The sequence below is a fragment of the Ochotona curzoniae genome, unplaced genomic scaffold, assembly GCF_017591425.1.
Source record: "Ochotona curzoniae isolate NIBS_2020 unplaced genomic scaffold, NIBS_Ocur_1.0 contig_21, whole genome shotgun sequence".
Taxonomy (NCBI): domain Eukaryota; kingdom Metazoa; phylum Chordata; class Mammalia; order Lagomorpha; family Ochotonidae; genus Ochotona; species Ochotona curzoniae.
In genome coordinates this window covers 1,711,113-1,737,547 of record NW_024465322.1, presented here as the reverse complement: position 1 = coordinate 1,737,547, position 26,435 = coordinate 1,711,113, and the positions used below count along the sequence as shown (strand labels likewise).

General features: G+C 42.3%; 1 protein-coding gene across 1 annotated transcript in view; it reads left to right on the top strand.

The window, feature by feature from the left end:
• CD36 (CD36 molecule) overlaps positions 1-8,279 on the top strand; it is a 35,874-nt gene extending 27,595 nt beyond the window's left edge. Inside the window, exons 10-15 of the mRNA XM_040971115.1 lie at positions 477-664; positions 1,423-1,541; positions 2,883-2,956; positions 3,453-3,507; positions 4,472-4,636; positions 7,353-8,279. Coding sequence (XP_040827049.1) covers positions 477-664; positions 1,423-1,541; positions 2,883-2,956; positions 3,453-3,507; positions 4,472-4,636 — 601 coding nt within the window. The 3' untranslated portion in view covers positions 7,353-8,279. The remainder of the gene's footprint in view (positions 1-476; positions 665-1,422; positions 1,542-2,882; positions 2,957-3,452; positions 3,508-4,471; positions 4,637-7,352) is intronic.
• Positions 8,280-26,435: the final 18,156 nt, after the last annotated feature.

Sequence of the window (26,435 nt, the reverse complement as noted above, 5' to 3'; positions counted from 1 at the left end):
CCTTAAAACCATTCCCCAAAATAACAACAGTTCACACATACGTATCAAGTTCTGCCATGTATTAGAATCTCAGAAGATACTCCAGTTTAAATGTGGTCTTACGGTCTTTTTACTTGTCGGCTGTTATGATTAATGGTAAATTAAGCCTGCTAATATGGAGTGGATTAAAATCATGACTCTGCAAACACTGCTGAAGAGTGGGCAGGATGGAGGAGGACACAAGGGGGAATGATTTTCTTAAACTCCACATATGGAATTCATAAAATCTATTACAAATCTATTGATAACAATTAAAAGTTTATTTGAAAAATAAAGTAAAAAGCCAAAAATAATTCATAAGAACCTATCCGCTAATTAGAGAATCCTACCAAGAACATTCAGCTTTCTAAGTGAAAATTAAAACCCCCAAACCAGAATAAATATGTCTTCGGAATGTAGTGAGCCCTGGGAGTGAAACTTCTGCTTTGTCTGTGTAGGTCCATCTATGCTGTGTTTGAGTCTGAAATCAATCTGAAAGGAATCCCTGTGTATAGATTCGTTCTCCCCGCCAAAGCCTTTGCTTCTCCGGTTCAAAATCCCGACAACCATTGCTTCTGCACGGAAACAGTTGTATCGCATAACTGCACCTCCTACGGTGTGCTGGACATTAGCAAATGCAAAGAAGGTGGGTGCACGTCCTCAACGACATGGTTCATGGTGGGATCTGCAGTATGCTCCCAGAACCCCTTCCTGTCCCTAAATCCTGGGAACAGCTTTTGAGTGAGCAAAATTTGGGGATATTCATTTTGTGTTTTATTTGGCGTTTCTTATCCAGTATGAGTGTTGCAAAGCTGTTACGACTGTGTAAAACCCACACATTTGCTATCTTGTGCGTGTTAGTGGTTCGAGGTCAACTGAAAATGCTTCCCAGCATATTTTGAGAATCTTGTGTTTCCTCTGCGCGACTGCTTTATCTTTGTTTCCACTGACAAAATTATGAAGAGTAGTTATATTTTCATTGTGCCTCGAAAACAAACTGGACGGACACTAAATGTTTGGTCTGTCTGATTTGGCTCATACAACCATGTGGCAAACATACATTAGAAAAAAGCAACAGCTGTCTTTCCGATACTCATTATTGCCTGATTTTTGACTAAATACAATTGAACCTTTTTATTCAGCATCTAAACTGTACCTGTTGAAAAAGAGCAGCAGAGGAATGAATAACAGATACCACCAGAATGCCTCATGAAATGATACAAGTTTTCCATTTTTGTATAAGCATTCCTTGAGCTTCTATTCCTCCCCTCCTTGAATCTCCAATCAGTGCTCAAAACACTTCTCTATTTAAAAAAGCTTTCTTTTCAAGGGACTATGGGTGGCTTTGGGTGAAAAGAGGAGAATGATTTGTTCGCAATTGACTTTTTAACCACTCGTTTCCAGGAAGACCCGCATACATTTCGCTCCCTCACTTTCTACATGCGAGCCCCGATGTGTCAGAGCCCATCGAAGGTTTGCATCCAAACGAGGAAGAACATAGGACATACTTGGATGTTGAGCCTGTAAGAAAATATGCTATTGATCTAATTTGGTTTAATCATGCACGTTAAAAATAAAACTGAAGGCACGCATTTGAGCCACAAGTGGAGACGCTAGATGGGATGCTGACAGCCTTTGGTGAGGTACACGGGTTTTATTTGCAGCTCAGGCTCCTGCTTCCAGCTTGTGGGGATGGCTCAAGGAGGTGGGTTCCTCCCAGCTATAAAAGAGATCTGCACTGGTGTTTAGTTCTTAGCTTCAGCCCCCACTCTTTTGACCACGTAACAAATGAGTTACCAAAGGGGAATGAATCAGCCAATGGAAAGTGTCTTTTCAAGAAGTCGTTAGCTCCTAGTTGAATAAATTTAAATCATTAAATTGAAAAAAAAAATGTCTTGTTGGTTGTACTTACTGATTATATTTTTAGCAAACTGCTAACACTTAGTGACACTGCCATTGATTCTTCCCATTGTAAAATCCTGAGAAAATTCAATTGTAATTTTAGCATATAAATCTTATAAAGCTTTTTAACAAGCCCTACCAAAAAAAAAAAAATGCCAGTGACAGTAACAGTTATAACTGGCCTAAAACACTTTTGTGTTAATTAAGACTTTATGAGCATAGTTGACTATAAATTCTGGGCGAGGTCTATTACACATTACTGTCAAGAAAAATCTCTACAAATTGTTTCAACATGGCAATTTAAATCTATTTCAGTGTCATTTTCCAAAATTGAGCATAAATTAAAACTCTAGAATTTCTCTTAACAGATGATACCTGCACGTTCTGTCTGACTGTAAAGTTACTCCTTTGTATTCGAGTTCTGCATCTGAACTCAACCAAGGGCAGATTAAAAAACGTGAAATATGATCTCCTCTGAACATTGAACAGATGTAACGCAGTATGACATTTATTTACATAATATTTACATGGCATTATCTATTGTAAGTAATCGAGTTATGTTCTAAGTATCCAGGGGGTGTGGGACTCTTATAGAGGAATGCGAAATAACTTTTACAGCAACAGGTATCATGTATCATGGGCATTGTAAAACCAACCTTGAGGGATAACTGACTTTGGGTGAGTTGAGGGTTACTCTGGACTTCCTCTAAAGCATTCAGATAAAATCACAGAGATGACTGACAGCTTACGTTAAACAAAGTAACTATAGGTATACACCTGTGTGTGGGAGCACACAGCACAGGTGCACACCCAGGTGTGCACTCGATACACTGTTCGCAAACTTGAAACCCTGCTGTGTTACCATGAGTTTTCCTCAAGAACCCTTGTGCCGTCGTTACAACCACAAAACTCAGATATTCAATGAAAGGAATTTGTTCTTTTATTGCGTTCTCTTTTTTCAGATAACTGGATTCACTTTGCAATTTGCAAAACGCCTGCAGGTCAACATGTTGGTCAAGCCAGCAAGCCGAATTGAGTAAGTCTGCTGAACAGGGTTCTCTTGCGTCCTATAAAGCCTCTTCCTCAAGGAGGTGAGCTAGTCCGTGAAAGTCAGCAGGAAGAATATCGAATGTCAGCTTCTCTGGGCTGAAGGTCATTGCACAGTGATTAGTAAGCTGTTTATGATAACCAGCACTTGTGTTCATGGAAATGTGTTTAATTGGAGAGTGTGACGGTTGCGCTCATCTTATTAGATGCCTGATTATTCCTTTGACGAGTTTCAGAATGCATAGTTTATTTTCTTTAGCTGAATGTGTTCAAAGGAGTAAGGCGTCCTTGGAAAAAAAGTCAAAAATGTGTGAAGTCGGGAAACCCATCGTATTGAAAGCGAAATGACACGTTACAGAGATCAAAATCAAACTGCTTGATCAATATGCAGGAACAGCTTATTGTTCCGTGTGCAGAGTATAAATGGCTACAATGTCAGCTATGAGAATATTTATTTTCTTAATGTCCTTTGTGCATTATTGCAGCGCATTGAAGAATCTGAAGAGGAATTATATTGTCCCTATACTTTGGCTCAATGAGGTTAGTATTTTAATTTATGCATCATGCATAACAAACTTATGTGTGAAAAGCTTTTCGTGTGTCAAAGTTGATTATATACCTAGTATGTTTACAATTATATGTGTACTGCTGCCTGGGAGGTCCAGCTCACACATAGCTGATTCTACCTGGGAGAATGGTATAACAAAAGTGTGCCTTCTATGCATCTAAGGTTTCCTTTGGGGGAAATAAAGCACTTTTTAGATAGGCTTTGAAATGCATCTATTCAATATTATTTATCACCATAGTGCTTGTCTTACAAAAGAGGTTGCTTTAAATGTTAGTAGAAATCAACCAAGTTGAAATGTTAATAGAAATAAACCAAGTTTCACCCTGTCAGCAGAAGCCAACCCGTAAAGGCCAGGTTAGAGCAGATGCGGCCTGTCTCATGCAGAGACACGCTATTTTTGTGTCAACTGTTGAATTCATGCGTGATCAGATTTAAAACGCATTGCACAAGCCTTTTGAGCAATGGAAACCATAGACCCATTCATATCCCTCCGTCCCTGGGAAATAAGCTTTGAAATGCTGAAATAACCTGCGAGGTATCTTATAGAAACAGTCCTGAAGCTCAAATGACTCTTGTGCAGTTGAAGAACTCTAGACGGGTGTAGAAATAAGCGGCTTATGTGAGGGTATTGAACAAAACTTGTGGGAAAGGGAAATGAAAGAGAAATAATGGTGACAACTTTTAAAGCCAGGCGTGGTTTTCCCTTAACATGCTGCTTCCGTGAAATGTCGGTAAGCAGTTCCATCTCCCATTTAATTCTCCATCTTGGTGTCTGCTGTCTTTCACCTACAAGAGCATCATCCACGTGCTGAGCAGATACCAATGACAAACAACCGTGCAGGTGTCGGCAGGCAGCAATGACGCAAAAAATGAAACGCCTGAGCATTTCGCTGCAGTCAGCCACTCAAACAATCGTGTTCATTCGTTTGATTGTAGACGGGTACCATCGGGGATGAGAAAGCAAAATTGTTCAAAAAGCAAGTGACTGGAAAAATCAACCTCCTTGGCCTGGTTGAGACCATCTTACTCAGCGTCGGTGTGGTGATGTTTCTGGCTTTCATGATTTCCTACTGCGCGTGCAGGACAAAGAAAGCGAGATAGGTGAGTCTTTTAGCAAAGCTCGCGGACTGCGGAAGGGACCCTATTTTTAATCCAGGATCGATTACACATTGGCATCACAAGTCGTTCTGCGTATTTCACGTACACGCTTGTTTTTGACGACAGCCCTCAGTGTTTGAGCTGAACAGGGTTAACTCAGATGTTGAATAAATCAGATAAGCAGAGCCCAAGCATCCGTGCGATCGCTGAAATCTCATCGTTAATTCGAGGAGGAATAAGAACAATGTTAATTATGCCTTTTTTTAAATGCCATTCTTGCTTCTACCTAAACGTTTAAGTTGTCCGTCACTCACTGCGTTGCAGCTAAATATTAAAAAAAAAAAATCACAAATATATTACCAATGGAGAAAGCTTATGTAAAAGTTCAAAAATAGAGTCGAATTGGGAGGTTAACATCGGTAAGGGACAAGTGAGATAAATCAGGAAACTACAAAGGCAGTAGGAACAGAGGTCAAAGTAAAATACAGAGGGACCACAGATGTGGCATAGCGTGTTAATCCACTGCCTGGTACGGCACATCTGGCAACTCCACTGCCAGCCCTACTGCCTGCCCATAGTGCTGGGAAATCACTAAGAGGTACACATGCTTGAGACCCTGCACCAGTGGCGAGATCTGGGTGTAGCTCCCACCCATATACGATGTGAATCATATGTTTGCAATATCTCCTCTCCCTGTTCCCCTGTCCCTGTCACTCTGCCTTTCAAATAAATAAATGAGTCTTTAAAAAGGTTAACAGAGAACAATATAAAAACACACTATTTGGGAAAAATATTGGGCTGAAATGATAAAACCTGAGCATATATATTTAAATAAAAAAAACAACCTTTTTTTCTATGTAGACATATTGTCTCTACATTGTCTAAATGCAACGTTTGCACATCCATGATTTATCTTGGGTTCCCCCTACCAAAACACCGCCAAAAGATTCAATGTGGACTATGCTTTCTATGAAAAATCACAATGTTAGCGGCTGGCACAGTGGTATCTGAGGTCAGTCCTCTGCCTGCAGTGTGGGGGTCCCCTATGGGTGACAATTTGAATCCCTCACTCCATTTTTGATCCCGCTCCCTGCCTGTGGCCTGGGAAAGCAGAAGAGAACGGCCTAAGACTCCAGGCCCCCCAACATGAGCAATCCAGAAGAAACTCCTGGCTCCCTGCTTTGGATGAATCCACCTCTGGCCACTGGGACCATTTGGGGCAGTAAACTAGTAAATGGAAGATCCCCGACCCCCCATAACTGTATCTTTCATGTAAAAAAAAAATCTGTTTAAAAATTACAACTTCACAATTTCAAAGCAACCGTATTTGCTTCTGTTCCATTTCAAATTTCAGCATAGTTCTAAGTTTACAGAAAAGAGACATTCTGGCAGTATCAACAGTTCACATATAGCCCACATCCAGCTTCTCCTGTCATTAATGCCTCATGTCAGTATCATGCATTTGTTACTCAGACTACTGACCTTAGAAAGTCTCACCTAAAATTAATGAAGCTGCCACTGAAGTCCATGGCAACCACGAAATCGCTGCTAGACATTTGACATGAATTATCACATGTAATCTCAAAATCTCATGAGTTTTTAATAGTCTAGACTTAGCAGCACCTTCCCAATCTTCTGGAGATATTTTGGAAAATCACAAGCTTTCATCTGTGTGAAACTGTCTATTACCAAAGGGCGAGCCATTCAAAACTATCTCCTCCTTAAAATCCAGTCATATCTTGGGGCCCAGTATTTCTTTTCTTGTGGCGTCGAGAGCTTGTGTCTGGGAAGGCAACTGAATCTTTTGTTCTGGCCATTTCTATCTACAATCTATTTGGATAAGATGTGCTCAAAATTCTAACCTATTTTAAGTAAATAAATGTCTCAGCAACTTTAATATCTCATCCGTCCAATAACAAATAGGATACAAGGACCTACTCATTTAATCGCTGATCTACTGAAAAGCCAAAAAATAAATAGAGCTTCTTCGAGGCAGACAGCATACTTTTCATAATCTTCCCATAAGCATCTTGTGTTAAAGTTACATAATAAATTTCACCACGCGAATGTTACATTCCATAAGTCTCTGTGTGACTAAATTATACCAAAGAATTAAAAGTCGCCTTAGCTTTTCACAAGATGTTGTACATGAACTTGTTAAATTTGTGAACGTCTGGATGAAACTGTTTCTTCATTATGAGTAGAAAGTCTTCTTTAATAAGTTGCTTCATTGATTGACCAGATCTAGGAGATATAGAGCAAAAGTAGACTTTTTAAAAAGCCTCATTCTTGTTAACATTCTAACGCTTAGGTCTTTGTGAACGTTTTTGGACTATTGAAAAAGGCAAGGCGATGGATGCAGAAGGAATCGTGGCATAGGCTGACAGATATCAAACATGGCTTTTGTCAGTTAATCATGCAGATACAAAGCTATGGTCTTGTGACAGCTGTAGCGCATCTTCCTCTAGGTGAAAATGCTCCATCCGGTCAGGGAGATACTTGCCCACCACACATTTTGTTGGCTGCCCCGTTCTGTGTCTGGTTATTTTGTTGCGCGTTGCTCTTGAAGGCGCTGAAGTGGCTTCTTTGTGCGGCTTCCTTGGTGAACTCCTTCAAGGAATGTCGTTGTCCAGCATGAAAGTATGACATCGAAAGATAGGGAAATTGAGTGATGCTTTTTCCTATTCCACTTATTTCACTTATTTCCTCTACTTCACAGAAAACAAGAGAGCTCAGCTTTGTGATCCACTGAAGTCTTTGGTTATGGACCTACAGAATGAAGATTCGATCTGCTTTAATTCTGCAGTACTTGCCTTATCTTTTAGTTGAAGAAATGATGGCACTCGTATTTTTTTTTTGTACCAATCAGTGGTACAATTCTGAAGAATTGTTAAGGTGTCACTGAAATCCACGCTTCGAATGAAAGCCAGTGCATTTAGAACTCATGGCTCACGCAGTTGAGTTGATTTTTGTCTCTGCAGCCCTCATTCCGGCGTGACCACTGCGATGATTGGTTCTGATTTCACAGTCAGGTCACTGGTGGCAAACTCATCAACGTTCTCAGCATATCTTGAGCTCTGAACCCCTGCATCTTCCGCCTCAAGCACCGTCATTCTGGGAGCCATCCTGCAAAATTTCGTAGCATGCCAACTGCAGGCCTGTCAGTGCCTTGAACCACAGATATTCTGAGAGACATTTGAAGATGAAAGATAGATGGCTGACTTGTGGGCCACGCAGTAGGCAGAACCTTTCTTTCTTTATGGAATCATCCATAGAGCAGTAAGCAATATTTCTCTTTTCTTTCTAACAATGGTTTATATGGTTTGGGTCACCGATTATGTAAATGGATGTCATTTCTAGCACACTTTTTAACATCTAATATTTTAAGGACTTGGTCATATTACCATGCTCTGTGTCTCTTCTGCAAATCAGATCTGGGCCTCCGTGCTCAGATGTAACTTACACCTAGCAAACGCAGTAAGCTGTGTATTAAGATATAAAAATGATATCGGAATTACTGTGCAGATAATTAAAGATAGCAGCATTTGTGTTCATAGTTATTCGTTGTAATGTTTTACGCTTTTATACGCATTTTAGAAAGACTTGGTTTCAACCAATAAAAGATGCTTTTCCTTAAATTACTTCATCTAGTTGTGTCACAAATTGCTTAATTTTCTGTGTAAAATATTCTATCTGAAGCCATGTTTAGTTATGAAATAATATCTCTGAATTTAAAATACATATATATATATATATCGGCTTGCCCCGAGTCTACTCTTTTCAAGCTAATGGGAGAAAGAGCAAATGAGACATTTGGTTTCGGCCGTTACAACAGCACGACTGGCGTTGGATTGAATGGTCCTGGGTTTTTCAGCCAGGAGGGAATTCATTACTGCTTAGAATGTCTTCTAAAAAGCTCCGAAAGTGAAGATGAACACTGAACACTCTCGGCCACAGTAAAACATAAGGAAACATACAGGATGGACCTCCTGCTTCCTTCACATGTGGAGTAGGGAGGAAGGCAGGAGATAAAGGAAAGAGGAACCTGTGATGGATAACGGGACTGGAGCTGTGATTAAAATATCTGCATGGATACTCAACAATGAAAGGGGCCAGAAAGGAGGGAGGGGCAAGCTTATAACCATCCAGGCTCAATGCAGTTAACAGGTACTATTCTGCCCAAACCCTACCTTCAGTATATATGTAGTTGAGGTCCAGGCCATTTTTTGAAAGATGGTCCTGCATAAATGGAAAAAGAAAAGCAAATGGTGGGTGGTGGGTGGAGACTTCTATGGGTCGATCCAAGAAAGCAAGTCATGGGTGAAGCAGCATAAATATCTTCATATGCCTCTTAGTGTGAACTATATAAACTTGACTCTCAGGCCTGGGTTTGAATTTCGCTCTCATCACTTACTCTGACTTTGTTAAGTCAGCTAACCCCTACGTTAGTGACCTCATTTGTATATCTGTATATCTGACTTTGCAATAGAAATAAAATAAATATTTCCAAAAAAATAAATAAAGAATGATCAGGTTCTGCGTTTCTTGGAACCCAGGAAGATTAGTGAAAGAATAAAAAAAGGCTGAAGCCCACTGTTGAGTAGTTTGTCCTAGTTGATTTTTTTTATACTTTCTTGCCTAATTTATGCAAGCTCATAAAACATTTGGGGTTGAAAAGAATATGTGGACAGGTCTGAGTATTTGAGATGGTAGCTGTGTTCTCTGCCTTGGGGCTTTCATGGATGTGTTTATCTTAACCGTCTGCCATGGAAGAAATGACATTACTTTAACTCTGTACACCACGTGCCCCGTTCCTGAACTGCGTTACTACCAGTTGCAAGTTCAATGCCAAATATTCCTTGACTGGCTTGCCATAACTTTCTAAAATTCTTTTGACATTCACATGCCAGGTATCTTAGTAATTATTCAGATGTCCTTTATAGCTAAACACATCATCTTGTGAAATGTATTCACTCTCTTGCAATATTGATGATAATCTATCATCAAGTCTGTTGATGCCGCGGAGATTTTTGCGTGAAAATCAACTGAAGAGCAAAGTGGGCTTTGGCAGAGATCATGAAGGGTCCTAGATAGTCTCCGCCTGTCTCTTCAAGCCTGCTACCATTAGGAAAAAATCATGCAATAAAATTCCAAGCATTTGCTGATGGACAGAAGTATCAGATGACAACTCCCTCAGAAGCCTTGCTCACTCTTGGCACCTGCAGTGCCCTGACCACACCCAGAGCAGCGATGGAAGGCTGTGGTTCCCTGGCTTCTGAGTGTAGCGGGCGCCTCCACCTGGTGTGAAAATTCTTGGCATAATAGAGCTTCCACTAAGTTAGATCATGGCAGAAAGCCCATTGTCCTTTCTGTTTCAGCTTGAATAACAACAGATCTCCCCAGCAGCTGGAAGTTTTTCAGTTTGCCCTTGAAACCACGTATTGTCATAAATTCCGCAGATATTGAAGAGTTAAAATACCTCGTCAACAATGCTCATTAAATGGAACACTGCTCTTGGAATATGAAAATGCATGCTCTACGGAAAGCGCCAGAGTTCCCTTGAAATCTTTGCAAAACACTGCAAACTGTAGAGTCCTCTTGGAGAGTTACTCACTATAAACACAATAAATCTCCCGAAAACACGATCAGCCTTTCAGTCCAGTGTTTGTAAACTTGGCCATGAGGCGCATTTCATTTTCATTATTTATTTGGAGTAGTGGCCCCTGCAGCGTTCCAACTCGGGACATAGCAACACGGAGAAAAGAGTATGATTGCTTCTCAGCGCGACTGGATTTGGGGTGGAAGGATCGCGGAACCGCCACGCAGCTCAAGGGCATCAGGGATGGAGGTGGGTTACAAGATTAAGGGAGAAACATCAGAACCGCGGCTTCTGCATCATGCTCTAAGCTACCCAGGGTATTTAAAAGGTTAAGGTAGAAAAGGGAAGGCACGGAATGCAATTACGTTCTGTATTTAACACGCACAGGCACCTATGTATGTAGCGTATATAATGGCACTTCAAAATTGTTTCAGGAAAATGAGGCTGTAAGATCTTAGGGTGGGCCTAAGAAGCTGTTGAGGACACCTGTCTTCCTATTACAGTGCCTGGATTGGGGTCCCAGCTTTGCTGGTGATTCCAGCTTCCTGTTCAGGTGCATCCTGGGAGGTAGTGGACTCTCTGTCCCTTACTGTTGGAGCTGTCTGAGTTCCATTCGGTACAAGCATTTGGGGACTGAACATACACATCAACCCACCTTCTCATCTTATCAAAAATAAAATGTAAGGGAGACTAGATATTGGCAATTAAGAAAGAGCAGTGCAATGTGATGACTTACATAGAGATGTACTAGGGTCACAATGTTTTGTGGCTTCGCACATTTTATGAAGCATACATCAAGACATCAAAAAGAGCGGGGGCACGTTGGTATTCAAGTTGGGGGCACCGCCACGCCCGTATGGCATGCTGACATGCACCCTCTCTGTGTGTGTCGCTCCCATCTCCCTCTGTAACTTCAACTTTCAAATCAATAAATACATCTTTAAATTTTGAGGAAAAAAAAAAACCAGGTGATTGCCAGTTTGGGGGTCCCTGCGTTTCCTTGTTGTGCCCAGATCCTGAGTTCTAGCTTCGTGTTGATGTTCCCTGTGGGGGGACACCAAGTGACGGGTTGTGGGGGTTCCTAACACCCGCCTTGGACACATGCACTCCATTTGCAACTCCCAGCTTCAAGCCCAGACACGTGGGGCGTTTAAAACGTCACCTGGTAGATGCGAAATTTTCTTACACCTCTCAAATTCACAAGCAATTCGAAAAGAAATGAATCTAGTTGCACCAAAATTCCAGATTTCCATAACATGTGAGCCCCTTCTGAGATAAAAATAACAATAATGATGAGTGTAAAAAAAAATACGTAGAGAATAAAAGGAAAATGAAAATTTCGATTCAAATATGGGGACTGGTGTTAGTCATACATGTCGTTTACAAAATACCCACTAGATGGCAGACAAGACTCAATGTTAAATCTAAAAGATACGCTGACGCGCGCCCCCCCCCCCCAAAAAAAGGATTCTGGGTTTCATACATTTATTAAACTTATTCCCAGAACTCCTGTTGATAACGTAATATACGAAGACAAACTGACTTGGGCACACTTCCTTTACGTTTGTGTAAAATTCAATGAAATGGCATTGTCAAAAAGCAAGAGATTTCCAGCCCCAAATACAACAGAATTCCCGAGTACCTTACTTAATGAACGTCAGACTATCCCAGTCACACTTGGCTCTGCCCTGATGTTGCTTCTTAGTTGCAGTATTTGTGTCTTCAACTCCAGGGTCTTGGACTCAGCACCACATCCCCGTGAGGATATTATAAAACACATTTTTAATGTCTATAAATCCTCAAATGAAGGCATGGTGAGTCAAGCCATTGCCTATAATGTTAGCATGCCATAGAGGCGCTGGCTCCTGTCCTGGCTGCTCCCTGTTCATCGCCACGTGGTTGGCACCTGCCACCACCTGCAGGGGAGACCCAGATGGAGCTGCTGACTTGAGCTCGGCTCAGATTTGGCTACTGTGGCCATCAAGGGGCTCTAGCTCCCTCTGGTGGAAGGAAGCTCTAACTGTCTGTGTCTTCTTAGCTCACCTGGCTCCCTGACAGGTCAAGGAGGAAACTTAGGTGACCCCAAATTCTGCAGCCATTTCAACGTAGCACTAAGAGTCCTCTCACTGAACCCCAGCTACCTCCCAAACAGACTATCTATAAACACCATCACGCTATGTATGATTTTCATGGGGACACGGACATTCAGTCCAGAAGCACAGACTCTGATCAGAAACCTTGTTCGAATCCAGCGAACGCCAAGAAACAGACGGTATAACAGTAAAGGTTGGTCGTGGTGTGATGCATAAAATTGGGTGGCAGAAGTCAGAACATCAGGCTCTTGACGGTGATTTTTAAAGAACAACTGTACGCCCTTCCCTTCTCTGCTTCCTCCAGCCACGTTTGAAGCATCTTTCCAGCTCGAACGTCCCGCCCAATCCTTTACTCTGCCTTCATATAGCATTTATCACAGATGAGCATAATTGTCTGTACTTCTTAGAATCGGAACACAGAAATCTTTTTGTGTCAATGAAACTTTAACATTCTATTAAAAAGAGAAACAGTTAATGAGATAGGCACTTGGCCTGTCCAGGCGTGATGCTTCTTACAGAGTGCCTTGGCTCAATGCTGAGTCCTTGTTCCACACTCCAGCTTCCTGCTAAGGCTGGCTGAATGGCAGCACCAATGGCTCATGTCGTCTGGTCCCTGTTCCCAATAGGACACACCTGGATTGAGGTCCATGGGCAGCCATGGGCATTGTGGGAGTGAACAAGCAGGTGGGTGTCACCTCCCTGCCTGTTCAGAATAAATGTATAAAGAAGAATTTAAAACACGGATGTTTAAAAGCTATGCAAAAATGATGCCTTCGAATAGCATTCTTGCGGAAAGGCGAGGCTGTGGGATCAGTGGGGATGCAAAAAATCAAAAAGACGAAAAGCAGAATGACATCCGACCCCACCCTCCAGTTGCAACCTGGACCTCCCAGGTCGTAACTGTGTACGAGAAAGAGAGAGAGAGAGCGTGCACCTTACGCCTGTTACCTAAGCCGACCTGTGAGTACGCATGCTCTTAAAGCAGGCACAGACCTACAGGGGAGGCTCATCAGAGGGACCAGGCCCGACACGGATGCGATTACGGAACAGTGATTCTGCAGAGACGCAGAGGGAGATAAGCACTGCAAACAAACAACAGAAGGCAAATTCCCAATGTGCTGATTAATCAAAGCATGGATGTTGAGTATCTGCTGTGTGTCTGGACGTATTCACCCTGTTAGGGGTGAAATGAGAGAAGTCGGAGGAAGCAATTTTCTAGTCGAAAGGATAAGATACCCACACGCGAGAAGCTTTATCATAGTGCAGATAAATGATTCATTGCAGCATATTAAGGTCTGATACAACCCCAGAAGGAAAGAATCTGTATAAACACTTTCTAATGTTCCATTCTCCCCCCTCCCCCCAACAGCAGGACCCAGAAGCAGGGAAGGGGAATTAAGTGGAAGGATTTAAGAGAGAATATAAATTGCAACACTAGCGGTACTACAAGCCAGCATAAGCCTGAACTCGGGATATTTGCATGTCACATAGATATTAGCTATTGTTGTTACACACACAAGCCAAAGAGGAAAACTCTGTTAGCTTTCTTCACTATAAAAATCATTTTGCCATATACACACATCCTAATAATGCCTTACAGAAATGCTCAGTACTCCTTAAAAATATCTTTTAAATTGGTGATATGTAAGATTTCCTGATATGCGCTATATTAAGCTAAAAGTGTAAGAGAGTGCTTCTGTGTGTATGTTCCATTAATATGAGAGTCATGAAAAACATTAAAATAGGAACCGTCTTAAATGTTTCTCATAAGGAAGTAGTAGCATTCTTCAAGATTTAGTAACTTACTGATTTTCCTCTTTCAACGATATATTAGAAACAATTGATGGATTTTTTTTTCCCCTGGTGCTTCAAGTTTCCAACACTTAAAAAAAATTCTCCACGTGGACTACACAAAAATGCTACATCAAATTTGATTGAGCCGAGCAGGTAAAATCTGAGAGTTTCTGTTATAACATTCCTAATTCCCTTTGCACATGGTTATTTATATTTTTTTTCCCCTTTGACTTTCAAACTCCACTCAGTGATTTCACGCAAAATGTATACTATTTTTAGCCAGAGACAGAAGTAAATATAAAAGCAGAGGCAAGAAAAAAAAAAACCACATAGGAATTTAATAGCTTGAATAGAAACATTTCGGGCTAATGACCTTTCCCAGTTCTGTTCTTTCTCTTCATTCTCTGACCTAGTCCGTGTCTCTGTTATTTATGTCAGAGAGAGCTTAACTTTGGAAGTTTCAGGTTAGTAGATACACCAGTGCGTAAGCAGGAAACCCTAGCACACCGTGACCTCTAGAAGTGTGGCAGGATTGATACCCAGGGAAGATAATTAGAAAACTGGAAAAACCAGTAAGAAACAGAAAAAAAAAAAAAGACATAGTTACTCAGAAAACCAAAGAAGAGTGAATTGTAAGCAGAATCAACATCATGAAGGAAGACAGAGTTAGTGGAAGAACTAAGGCAGGTACTGAGAGAGCGATGTGCGTATGAGGGGCTGGGGAGGTGACCGGAGGTGACCGGAGGTGAAGAACGAAGGCGTGGTGGGCAGGTGCGGGAGGACTGGGCTAACCTAGGGCGATGCGGAGATTTACGGGTGAATGACACCACCAGATAGTACACGGAATTACTGAAGCGTGATATTGCAAGTTGAACAAAAGCTATCCATGACCTGAACTAAGGAGGTGAAATTTTCCATTAAAAAAAAAAAAAAGGAATACAAGAAACATGGAGGACATTGCATTGTCAGGGTGGATGAATGGATGGGTGGGTGTGCCCGTGGCTGGCACAGGTCACACAGCAGTAGTTGGTTTTGGTTGGGTGAAAGGATGTGCTTAGTCTTCGATGTGCTGGTTTCTCCAGGTACACGTAGATGTTGAAAGTGAAACCTTAGACCCAGCGGCGTGGCCAAGGGGGCTAAAGTCCTCGCCTTGAATGCACCGGGATCCCATATGGGCACCAGTTCTAATCCTGGCAGCTCCACTTCCCATCCAGCTCCCTGCTTGTAGCCTGGGAAAGCAGTCGAGGACAGCCCACAGCCTTGGGACCCTGCACCTGCATGGGAGATCCGGAAGAGGTTCCCGGCTTTGGATCGGCACAGCACCGGCCGTTGGGGTCACTTGGGGAATGAATCATCGGACAGAAGATCTTCCTCTCTGTATATATGATTTTGTAATAAAAATAAAATAAATCTTTTTTTTAAAAAAAAGAAGAAAGTGAAACCTTACAGAGACAATGATTCTGGGCGTGATTGAAACAACCCTAGGGAAGGGTATCATGGAAAATATAAAACAGTCCAAACAGAATCCCCAGGATGGGATAAGGAGCAAGTGGCAGCCATGGGAGCCAGGAGACAATTGGTCTTCAGTAGGAGAATACCAGTGAGCTACAGCAGGGTCCTTCCGGGCCAGAAGGCCAGCTCCCTGGGGGAAATGGGAGAGATCAGATTGTTTAAGAGGGAGTCCGCTCTTAACAAGTGTCAAATCCGCCTATGTCACTCTCCCAGGAAGTGGGACAAGGAAGGAGAGACAGGTCATAAAGGAAGGCTCTCCATGTGCACACAGCCCTAAAGCTAGAAGAGCTGGGCTGGGGCAACAAGGAGAGAATCCTCTTACCAGTCTGTCCTTGCTGGATTCCCTGCAGGCAGATGACCTGGAGGCGTTTAAGATGGCCGATAAAATCCAACCTCTTCCTGAGGTAGCAAGACCTGGCTCCAGCAAACACTGGAAAATTGGAACCAGGAGTGTCTCTAACTTCATGCCCAAAGAAGAGGGTATTGCAAGCATACAACTGTCACAACAGTGCCACATCTCAACAGTAGTCATTTCGGGTCAGGGCAATGACTTTCCTGCAAATACTAAGCATTTGAAAACACTCAACTGTGACAAAAGCTACAGTCACGCTGTAACTTTATATTTGTTATTGCTGAACGGATCTGGTTTACGACTGAATTCTCACGGCGACCTGAGGGTCCAGTTCTTATGTGCCTAATGGAGTCAATTTGGATCCTCCTCCTCCTCCTGCAGGCATCCTCTGGCTCTGCTCACACAAGGTCCCCGGTGATCTATTCAGAGCAGCACACACCTCATTGTCAGGCTCACCCGCCTGAGTCCTTTCTTCCCCTGACTCACACACGAGCCTGCCAACGTCTTCATTATCTTTATGAGCCAATACTCCCCAGTGGTCTTGCATCTGGCTCAAGGCCTTGGAGAATGAGAAGGCTGGTTTGGAATTCCTGGATTTATCTTATTGACAACAAGGATTAACGTTTGGGTTGACCTTGACAAGTATTCAGTTTCCCCAATCTGTGGTGTAGAGTGGACCCAAGTGTGTGTCCAACGTGGCTGCTGATCAGTCCTCAAGTCCCCAAACGACCTCCTGCACACGGCCAACATTTAGAATTCATACTTCCTAGCCCTCATGTGTGTGGCTCTAACCTCACTCCCATTTTCTTGTTTATCTGTTGCTCGGGAATGGTAATACCGCTAAATGGAAGTCATAAACCTTATCTTGTCAGAGGATTAGAAAGTGAGGTAAAAGTCTGGTAAGGCCATAAAGAAGCTTTCTAACTTGGCAAGGCCTGTTTTTCTTTGGACATGGTTGAATCTTAAAATCACCAGGAGCATCATCCCCCAACACATGATTTTGGATTTTGGAATGCTGTTCCTCAAGAATGTTAATGGTATTTACTCAAAGGGGAAAGAAAATGAAAGAGGGTGGTAAGATACAAGAATGTCTGAGCCAAGCTGCATGAACCAGGTGGCTGCCTTGCAGAAAGCTGCAAACATCGGTAAACAACATTGCCATGTGCTGACTCCAGACAGAAGGAATGCGGATTACAGCATTTCTTATAGGATGGGGGTTTGCATGTCACATGCATGGTTAGCAATATTCCTCTTAGGGTTTCCCCATTGACAGGCTCAAATAAGACACGCCTATGCATGAGCTATCAAGTTGCTGATCATTCTGATTTGCAACCAGCTCCAAGATTGGGGGAGACCGTCTCCTGCGTTGTTCTTGGGTGCTCCTGTGGATTCGGTACTACAGAATAACAGAGGGGCTGTGACTGGATTAAGTCATGGGGCAGTCAACTCAATATGCTAACATTTAATTTCACCTGGCAATTTATTTTTTTTTTATCACAACTGAAAACCAAGCAAAGCTAATTCATCTCCTGGGCCCTACCTAACATTACAGCAAATTAGCCTTGCACTTACCAGTGCGCAAAGAAAGGAAATTTGAGGAAGAAGATAGACCTAAGCTGATGCAATTTCCTTGAAGAAATAACATTGAAAAGCTGGCATTGTTCACCTACGGATCAGGTTTTTTTCTGTATTTCCAGAATCAACTGATAGTTCAAGGAAGTTAAAAGCATAAAATGAGCTCGCAGTGATCACCTCTTTTCAGTAACAGAAAATGGTTTATTTTTTGCAGAGAGAGAGAGAAAAAATACCGTCATTCTCTTATGATAAGCAAGGGCCGGGGTAGGAAGGCAAGGGAAGAGTCTGGTGGTCTGGTTTCCAGTACTGGGTTGTGTTTGAAACAGAGTGTCCGATTCTGATATCTGAATGCGAAAAGGTTTTCAATTCACACAAATAGGAGTACCACATTAACCTCAAGGGTGTCACATTCATTCTAGAAGATGATGGTGAGAGTGTATGCTTATCTCACACTTGCAAGAGTGTTTTTGTTTCAACATGTGTATCACATGCAGTGTGGGTACTCACATTGGGTGGGCTTCCCATGTGGGATTTGTTGTGTTGTTACTGTTGAGTGTGTCCATGATAGTCAGCAATGTTATTTAACACAAGGGACCTTGGAATAGCACCCACCTCTACAGATTGGCAAGGATTCCAACGACACCTTCAAGGCCAGCAAGGAAGCAGTCAAAACTACTTCCGAGTTTAGAAGGCTCACTGTCAAAGACCCAGGTACCAGAAGCTGGCAGCCAGAGCTGTTCCTGAGGGCAGCTTTCTCCTTGTGCAATGCACTTGTCCCTTTTTCATTACGAGGATCAAACATCTAAAGTTGAGCACTAATGAAGCCAGGAGGCATATTTAGCTTACAGTTCTGAGAGTTTGAGATTGGGTGGCTCCGCTGGCTCAGCTCCTCGTGCTGACCAAATGGCAGATAGCATCAAAATGCATGAGTGAATGTGGAACCAAGAGAGAGGAACTGAGAATTCACCCTCCCTTCCGATGGCTCATCTTCAACTGACCTACAGACATCTCAGTGGGCCCCACTTCAGATCACCCCCTCCAAGTTTTCCACACCATAAATCAAGCCTCCAACACACGAGCTTGTACGGGATGCGTTCAAATCACCTCCAAATTACATCACGTTGGGTAAACCATTCCATCTTAACAAGAACATTAACTTGATTTTTGTTGTGATGAGCTATATTTTGTTTCAAGTAAATTTCCAATCATGTCCTCCTCCATTTTTTTTTTTTTCTGGTTCAGGAGAGATCTGACACAGCCCTGTCTGTAACTGTCTGTTGGGTTGAAATCCAGCTGAATGGAGAGGTCTAAAGTCGAAGAAGTTGAGTGCTTTCTATTGTCTTGTATTACAAATCAGTCATTGTGACAGCAGGCTGTATATCACGTTGGCACAAGATCTGCCTATGACCGGCAGAACGCTATGGGTGGCTTGAATAAAAAGATAAAATGAAGTACAGATCCCATGACGGCTGATTCAAGGTGTTGCTGTCTGATTTGCAACTTTAAAGCTTGCTTGGTATCACAATAAGATTATCTGCAGTTCAAGAATAGAGAATGGTGGTTTATCTTGAGGGGGAGGCTGTTCTTTTTAAGATGTATGCATTTTTATTAAAAGGGAAGAGTTACAGAAATAGATGGAGGGGTTAAGGAAGGGAGAGGAAAAGAGAGAATGAGAGAGAGAGAGAGAGAAACAGATATTCCATGTAGTGGTTCACTCTCTAAGTAGCTGGTACTGGGCTTGTTCAAAGCCAGGGGGCCAGAGTTCCTTCCAGGTATTCATCTTAGGATTTGAGCCATCCTTGGCTACTTTCCCAAGCACATAAGCAGGGAGCTGAATCAGAAACAGAGCAGCCAAGCAGAGACTTATTTGCAGTGCCGTCCCAGAAAATCGTCTTACAAAAATGCAAAGTGACTTTAGAAGACGGTTTCTGTGATGACAGCCGTCATTCTGACTGTGACCATGGAGGCATCGGAGTGCTCTCCGATGAAATAATAACCTGTTTCTGGGAAGGCATTGTGATGCACGGGTTACTCAGCCTGCTGGGTCTCAGCTGCTCTGTCTCGGATTCAGTTCTCTCCCCATCACGTGGCAAGGCAGCTGAAAGTGGCTCAAGTACTCCGGCCCAGGCCTCCTGGATAATGGGCCCAGATGGAATCCCTGCTCCTGGCTTGGAACTGGAACAGACTTAACCATTGTGCTCACGTAGGGAGTAAAGCAGAGGCTAGCAGATGTGTGTGTGTGTGTGCGTTTGTGTGTGTCCCCTTCACTCTGTTACTCTGCCTTCCAGATAAATACATTTTAGAAATACAAATGCCCTCCTTCTGTTGATCATGTGCCCAGTGCCACCAGGATAACTGACTGAGTACCCCAGTACCATCTCTGCCTTCTTCTCCAAAGCCAAGGGGCCCCGGGGAAGGGGCTGTTCCCACCCCTACATTCTCAGCGTTCACATTTTCCCCTCTACTTTTCCCTCCCTCTCTGTCACCTCTCTCTGATGACGACCTCCTCAAAGAGTCCACGTACCAGAAAACTAAATCCTGGAGCCAACATTTCCAAGGCAATTCGATTTCTAATCAAGCTGTCTGCATCTCCCTGTGGGCAAGCCAATAGCATGACCTGGGAGGAGGAGTACAAAATAAATTTTCTGTAATCTGCTCTGTCATATCTGGAATCACTCTCCAAGAGTCTACTCCCAATAGTTCTGCAGTTAAGTCAAACAAACGGTGTCATCCAATTTGCCGTGGGTTGACCTCTTACATTCCCATGACATGTGTTAGTCAGCAGAGATGGTTGCGCAACACTCTACAATTCGCTCCCTGGCTGCGTCTCGGGCATTCCATGACCATGAGCCGCTGCACCTTGTGCCAACGTGCCACGTGCCCCTTTTCCACTGGCCACTGGATTGTGTTGCCATCTATACCAGCAGGCCTTCTGGAAGTCAGTCTGCATGGCAGATTTCTCCAGCTGTATCCTTCTCTGTGTATTATCTGTTCTTCTCTCCTGTGGCATTTTGCTATCATAGGTCACCCTTTTTGTCCTTAAGGTCTGGCCTCCATGATGCTTAATGATTAAGATTACAATACACTGTTGTAACTCTAACGTGGAATCTCTACTAGTTGTCTTTCGTGGCTGCCACACATATTCTAGGCGTATAGGATTGAAGATGAGCTTAATACCTTTTTATAATTCCAGCACTGTGATATTAAAGGATGTTTGTGTTCACTCTGTGTGTGTGTGTGTGTGTGTGTGTGTGTGTGTGTGTGTTGGAAGCAAAGAATAAATGGAAAAAGACAGTATACTTTCCTTATGGAAATAGAATTAATCCATGGAATTGTCAGATATCTTAAAACCTTAAAAGCCCAAGTATTTACATTGAACCTGGCATTGTGGCATTGTGAGCTAAGACATCGGCACCTCAGTTCTCAGTGCCAGTTTGAGATCTGGCTACCCCTTCTTTTGCTTGAGCTCCCTACTACGAATGCATCTGGACCTCTGACATACATCTGGCACTCCTGGATGGAGTTCCAGTGTTCTGGCATCATTTACGGCCAGCCCCAGCTATTGTGACCATTTGAAGATCTATCTTGGTCTGTCTATCTTGATCTGTCTCTCCCTGTTGTTCAACTAAGTAAATCATTTTTGAAAAAAATAAATACTTGCATTAACACATCTTGCCAGCAGGTGGTATAGTCAACCCCTTCCCTTTTAGGGTACACAGGTAAGTTTATGTGTCAGAGATCTCCATTCAGGCTCTTCCTAAATTAGCTGTAAACAACCATTTTACATGCTGGACAGATATCTCCAATCCAAGCCACGGATTTTAAAATTGCAGATAGAAACTGACACCTTTAAGTTGGATAACATGCCATCATCCGAGGTAACACCTAAGAGTGGAAATAGCACGCTATCTTTGCCTCTGCATTAACTCCAAACAATAAAGCTAAATGTATTACCCAAAAGCCCAGACTATTGGGGGGGGGGTATATATTTCTCAGATAGATATTATAGATAGTAATTGCTCTCAACTGAAATATATATTTCTCAGATAGATATTATAGATAATAATTGCTCTCAATTGAAATTTAAGTTAAAAAAAATTGCAACTCTCAGGGCCAGATTTAGGAGAAACTTTTATAAAGAAAGATGACAAAATGTTAGAAGAGCAAAGGTATGGGAAGAAGCAGAGGTCAAAGAAAAGAAAAGTGAATTTAGACTAAGAGAGAAAAGAAAAAGGAGGGGAGAGAGGAAAAAGAATGGGAGAAAAAAAAAGAGAAAGAGCGTGGAGAGATACAGAGAGAGACCCTGGTTCATTGCATTGTCAGTAAGAGACACGGGGCACCTGGCACTGCTCAGCCTAGGCGATGGAGAGAGCCTCCCGGTTTAGGGAGAGATCAAATTCCTGAGATTTCCTTCCTTCACTCTTTCCGATCCCATTTTTCCTTTAACATAAGGGAAAGGAAAGTTTGACCCCAAGATCCCCAAAGTTCCTTTTAAACAGAAAATCCTATGAAAGGTCACACTGAAAGCCAGGTGCCAGTTGGACACCCCAAACATCTGTTTACATTCCGAATACATTCCACAGCCTATGAAAAGGCCTTTGAGTGCATACCTTAAAAAAAAAAAATCCTTAAATGTGAGCTGCTCCTTAGATTCTGTGAAAATGTTCATTTCTTCCTTTGTGGCAGACCTCTGAAAACACCATCTGGGAAATGTTCACCCTGAGTTTTTATGCAGAGTGAAAATGCCTAGAAAGACACAAATCTACCTCTGCTCACTTACTGGCATCTCAGCCCTACATCACTGTCAGCTGCAAGGAGACGTATGTGTTGGGATGGGTCCCACTCAATTAGCATCTCTCCGTTGAGCTCCAGAGTGAGTCAGTGCCTAAGCCAATTCTTAATAAATACACCAGATTTTACCAGCTGGGAGGAAGGTGAGCCAAACCAAATTCTACGATCTACATTATATGTTGTTGTGGGGTGGTGACCTAAGCAGTGACCATGCCCTGGCTGTGGAGGATGAACTTTTAGCCTGACAAATGACAGCTCAGCAAGCAACAGCTGCCCCGTTGTGTGGCCAATGGAACTCCAAAGACTCAAATAAATGACTTGTGTTTACAGCGGCATTAACACTTCAGAAATGACTATTTCTTTTAATGACACAAAGCAAGTCCAGAATCCAGCCCCTCTTTAAGAGACAAAGCACGCTTTGGCAGGGCGACCAGGACTAATATGTTTCCTGTTCCTGTTCACATGGTTGCTTGTTTTCATCATTAGTTTAATCTGAATATTTTCTAAGGAAAAAAACAAAGATTTTGTCTTAGCTAGCTAGTGGTGTGGCGTGTGAAATCCTTGTTTTCTGACACATTCAACTAGAACTGAAGTGACATGATGGTGTCACAAGTGACATGTTCCCGTGTGGACCTCCCCTTTGGCTTGGCAGGTTGTACCGCAGTTGTGGGAGCTAGGCACTCCCAGGTGGTTGTTCATTGGCCCCGGATTGAGTTACACCAGCGACACTATGTGGTCCATCTCTTGATGGCCGAGTGAAGTCTCCAGGGGTCATGACAATATGCACATTAAAATAGGCCGTGTAAATATAGCTGGAGGCAATTTTCATAAAAGCTGCTCTACCCCAAAGAAAGGTGTCTCAAATTCAGTTAGACAAAGTGTTTCAATGAAAATGATGCATTACCCTAAAAGCCATGTGGACCATGCTATCTATTATGGATAAAATAACAACAACAAAAAAATAGAATCCATTAATGTCTGCATACAGGCATCTGAATTGACATTAACATATTTTGCTCTATACGTAGTCTCCTTTTTAAAATAACATATGGAAAAATAATGATGCGGATTCAATAAGCAGAGATCACTGCATTATTTTCTTAAGAATCTTTGGTTCGCCTAAAGCTCTCTGAAAGTTAGATACGGATAATGAGCAAAATAAGCCCCTAAGTGGGAGATGAAATCTCTCAGTTTCTTCCTACTTTTAATAGGGTATTAATCTCTGGAATCAATTCTTTAAAAAAATTCTCCATTTTATTGGAAATAGAATAACATTCCCTCTAGTGCTTTGCTCCCCACATACTCATAATAGCCAGAACAGGGCAACCAGAATTCAGTCTGCATTTTCTCTACGGTTGACAAGGACCCAAGTGTTGAAGCCATCCTGTGTTGCCTCCTCGCAGGCACATTGATGTGAAACTACATCAGAAGAAGACTGGGTGGAACTCAAATCAGACACTGTGCAAAGGGACACAGGCAACCCAAGAGATGAGTTAACCTCTGTGCCAAACACCTGCCCATTGCTTGTTTGTGATTGGTCCTAAGGACCAGGGTCGTTATTCTGAGCAATTGAAGAAGGTACATGCCTCCTCATCAATTCGCCACTCCACACAATTAACACTGGGACTCACACCCATTGCCCTAAGGTCCTTGGGTAGTGAACGTGTCTGGTATTTCTTAGCGTGCCGAGGCTCACAGCCCAGAATCACAGGCGCTCCATGCATCATGCAGCATCCCTGTCTGGTGCTTCTTAAATCTTATATCTTTAACAGGCAGAGTGTTCGGGACAGGCAAGAGACATCGCTAACTTTTCAAACACCTGGAGCCAGGAACCAGAAACTTCATCCCACGTAGGTGGCAGGGATTTGAACACTCGAGCTGTCATCTGAGGTCTTCCAGAGACATTCCCAGGGATCTGTGTCTGAACTGGAAGGGCCAGGACTTAATCCTAAGCAATGCACAATGTACTATGCTACGTCGTTATCCCATGCTGGAGCTCAATTCTACCCCTTTTCTAATTTCTTTTGTTTAAAAAGCAAATACATCTGAAACTGCAACAAAAGATCCAGGGTTATTTTTTTAAATCAAAGTATAATTATCCCCAGAATGTTATTTTTGAGTTCACGGTCTTTGCTAACGTAGCTCTTAGAAAGCATAGCATATTCTGGTATCATAACTATATGTCATATTGATTCTGTGCCATGTGAAAACCATGAATAATGGAATGTGTCCTGCAGAAGACTAAGGGAATTACCACTCCATGAAAGTAGTTCAGTTTGTTGGAATGAAAAACAAAGCTCAAAGGGCCTAGTTTTTGGTTATGAATTTAGCCAGGATGATGTTATAAGCTGTGACTTTTGAGTCAAAGGCAAGTTGTGAAATATCTAGTCTGCTGTTTAACAGTTTTTTTGCTCTTTCATTGGTCTTAAGAATGTGGGATCATGAGACTCTAAGATTTTGCTAACAGCAAAAGAACTTGAGCAATCCTCTTGTGGCATAAGCAAAAACCACAACTCTTGTGTCAGTTGAATGTTACTGTTGGGTAGTTTCATGTTGAATAGCAGTGACAGACAAGTTCCTCTTTGCTGGCCCCACTGCCATATGTCATCTCGGTTCCACCCACAGTGCAATGCATGAGCCACCCTGGATGGCTTTCACCCTGATCAAGGTTAGTGGCCAGCCAGCCAGAATGGACAGGGTCATTGCAAATATCCAAATGACTTCCAAATGGGGGTGCTGACAGACACTGTTAATGAGCATTGCCCTGTGATATTTCCTGATGAGCTTTGACAAGATCTTTCTTCCAGATGGCCAAGATTAGTCTAACGTTTTCCCCCCTCTGATATTTAGGTGGTATTTGATACTTAAATGTACATGTCAAGGTGATCTGAACAGTGACTGGAGACGCATTCACAGAAGTTGTAAAACTGGTGGTGTCTCTCCATTGGTTATAAAAATAATGTATTTTATTTATCTTTAGCAGAATTCCAGCACATACCTTTGTGAACTGCTCATGGAGACACGAATGTGAAATGCCTGCATCCGTATTTGTAAACACAGACTAATTGACTTGCAAACCGACTTCCAAGTATGGCCACATATCTTTCGTTTGCACCTGTTCTATGCCTGTGATGGCCAATGAGTTTCAGAATATAAAACAGTGGACTATGCCAAGCTTTATTTGATCATTCCGTGACAGTATTCTACCTATCCGGTGCCTGGGTGATGTGTTAAAACTCTCAGGCATCTAAGCAAATAGGCGTTTCACATCGCAGCCTTGTTCTTTTTACAGTTCCTGGAATCCCCTGTGATCAATCAGCCAGAACTCTCAAGAAACTATTTAAAATGATTCGTAAGTTAGAGTGTGTGGGGGACCACTGTCATGTTTATAGTTCAACATAAGATAGAAAAGTTTCAGATGTACTTAAGTTAAAGCTAAAACTGTTCAACAACCAAGTTCTGTCTTTATTATTTTTATGCGCATGTGCAAATATCTGAACTTTATCACTAACCTCTGTGCTTTTTAGAATTTCTCCTATACAAGCAATTAGCCTTTTACAACAAATGGGTGCAGCTAAACAACATTAAGATAAATTCCAACACAGCCATCATCTTAGCCTTCAGGGGAAGTCCTGTGGTCTCTCTAACTTCTTCCTCAACTAGATCAAATCAGTATATGAATAGATTCTAACTAGGGGATGCTTCTCTTAGAATCTATTGTTCACTTCTCTTCTCACCTAAATCTGAAAGCCTGTTTCATGAATATTTCAGATGCGATTACCTTAGAGGCATTTGATTAGAATAGCACTAATTCATGCAATACTGCAGTTAAAAATCACAGATGGGCTTGCACAGTTATTACTCAATTGAACTTCTTATTCTTTAAGCTACTGTTGCACAGCTTGCTTTTTTTTCCCCCCTTAATGGAAGAAAATCGATGAAGCTGTGGAATACACTTTGACAATATGATACTAGATTTTCTGCCATGGCCATGATAGACTTAAATAGCAGAATGTTGCATTTGTGATTGTTGCTGAAGAACTATGCTATTGTAATAGTAAGGGGGAACGGAGGAAGGGATTAATG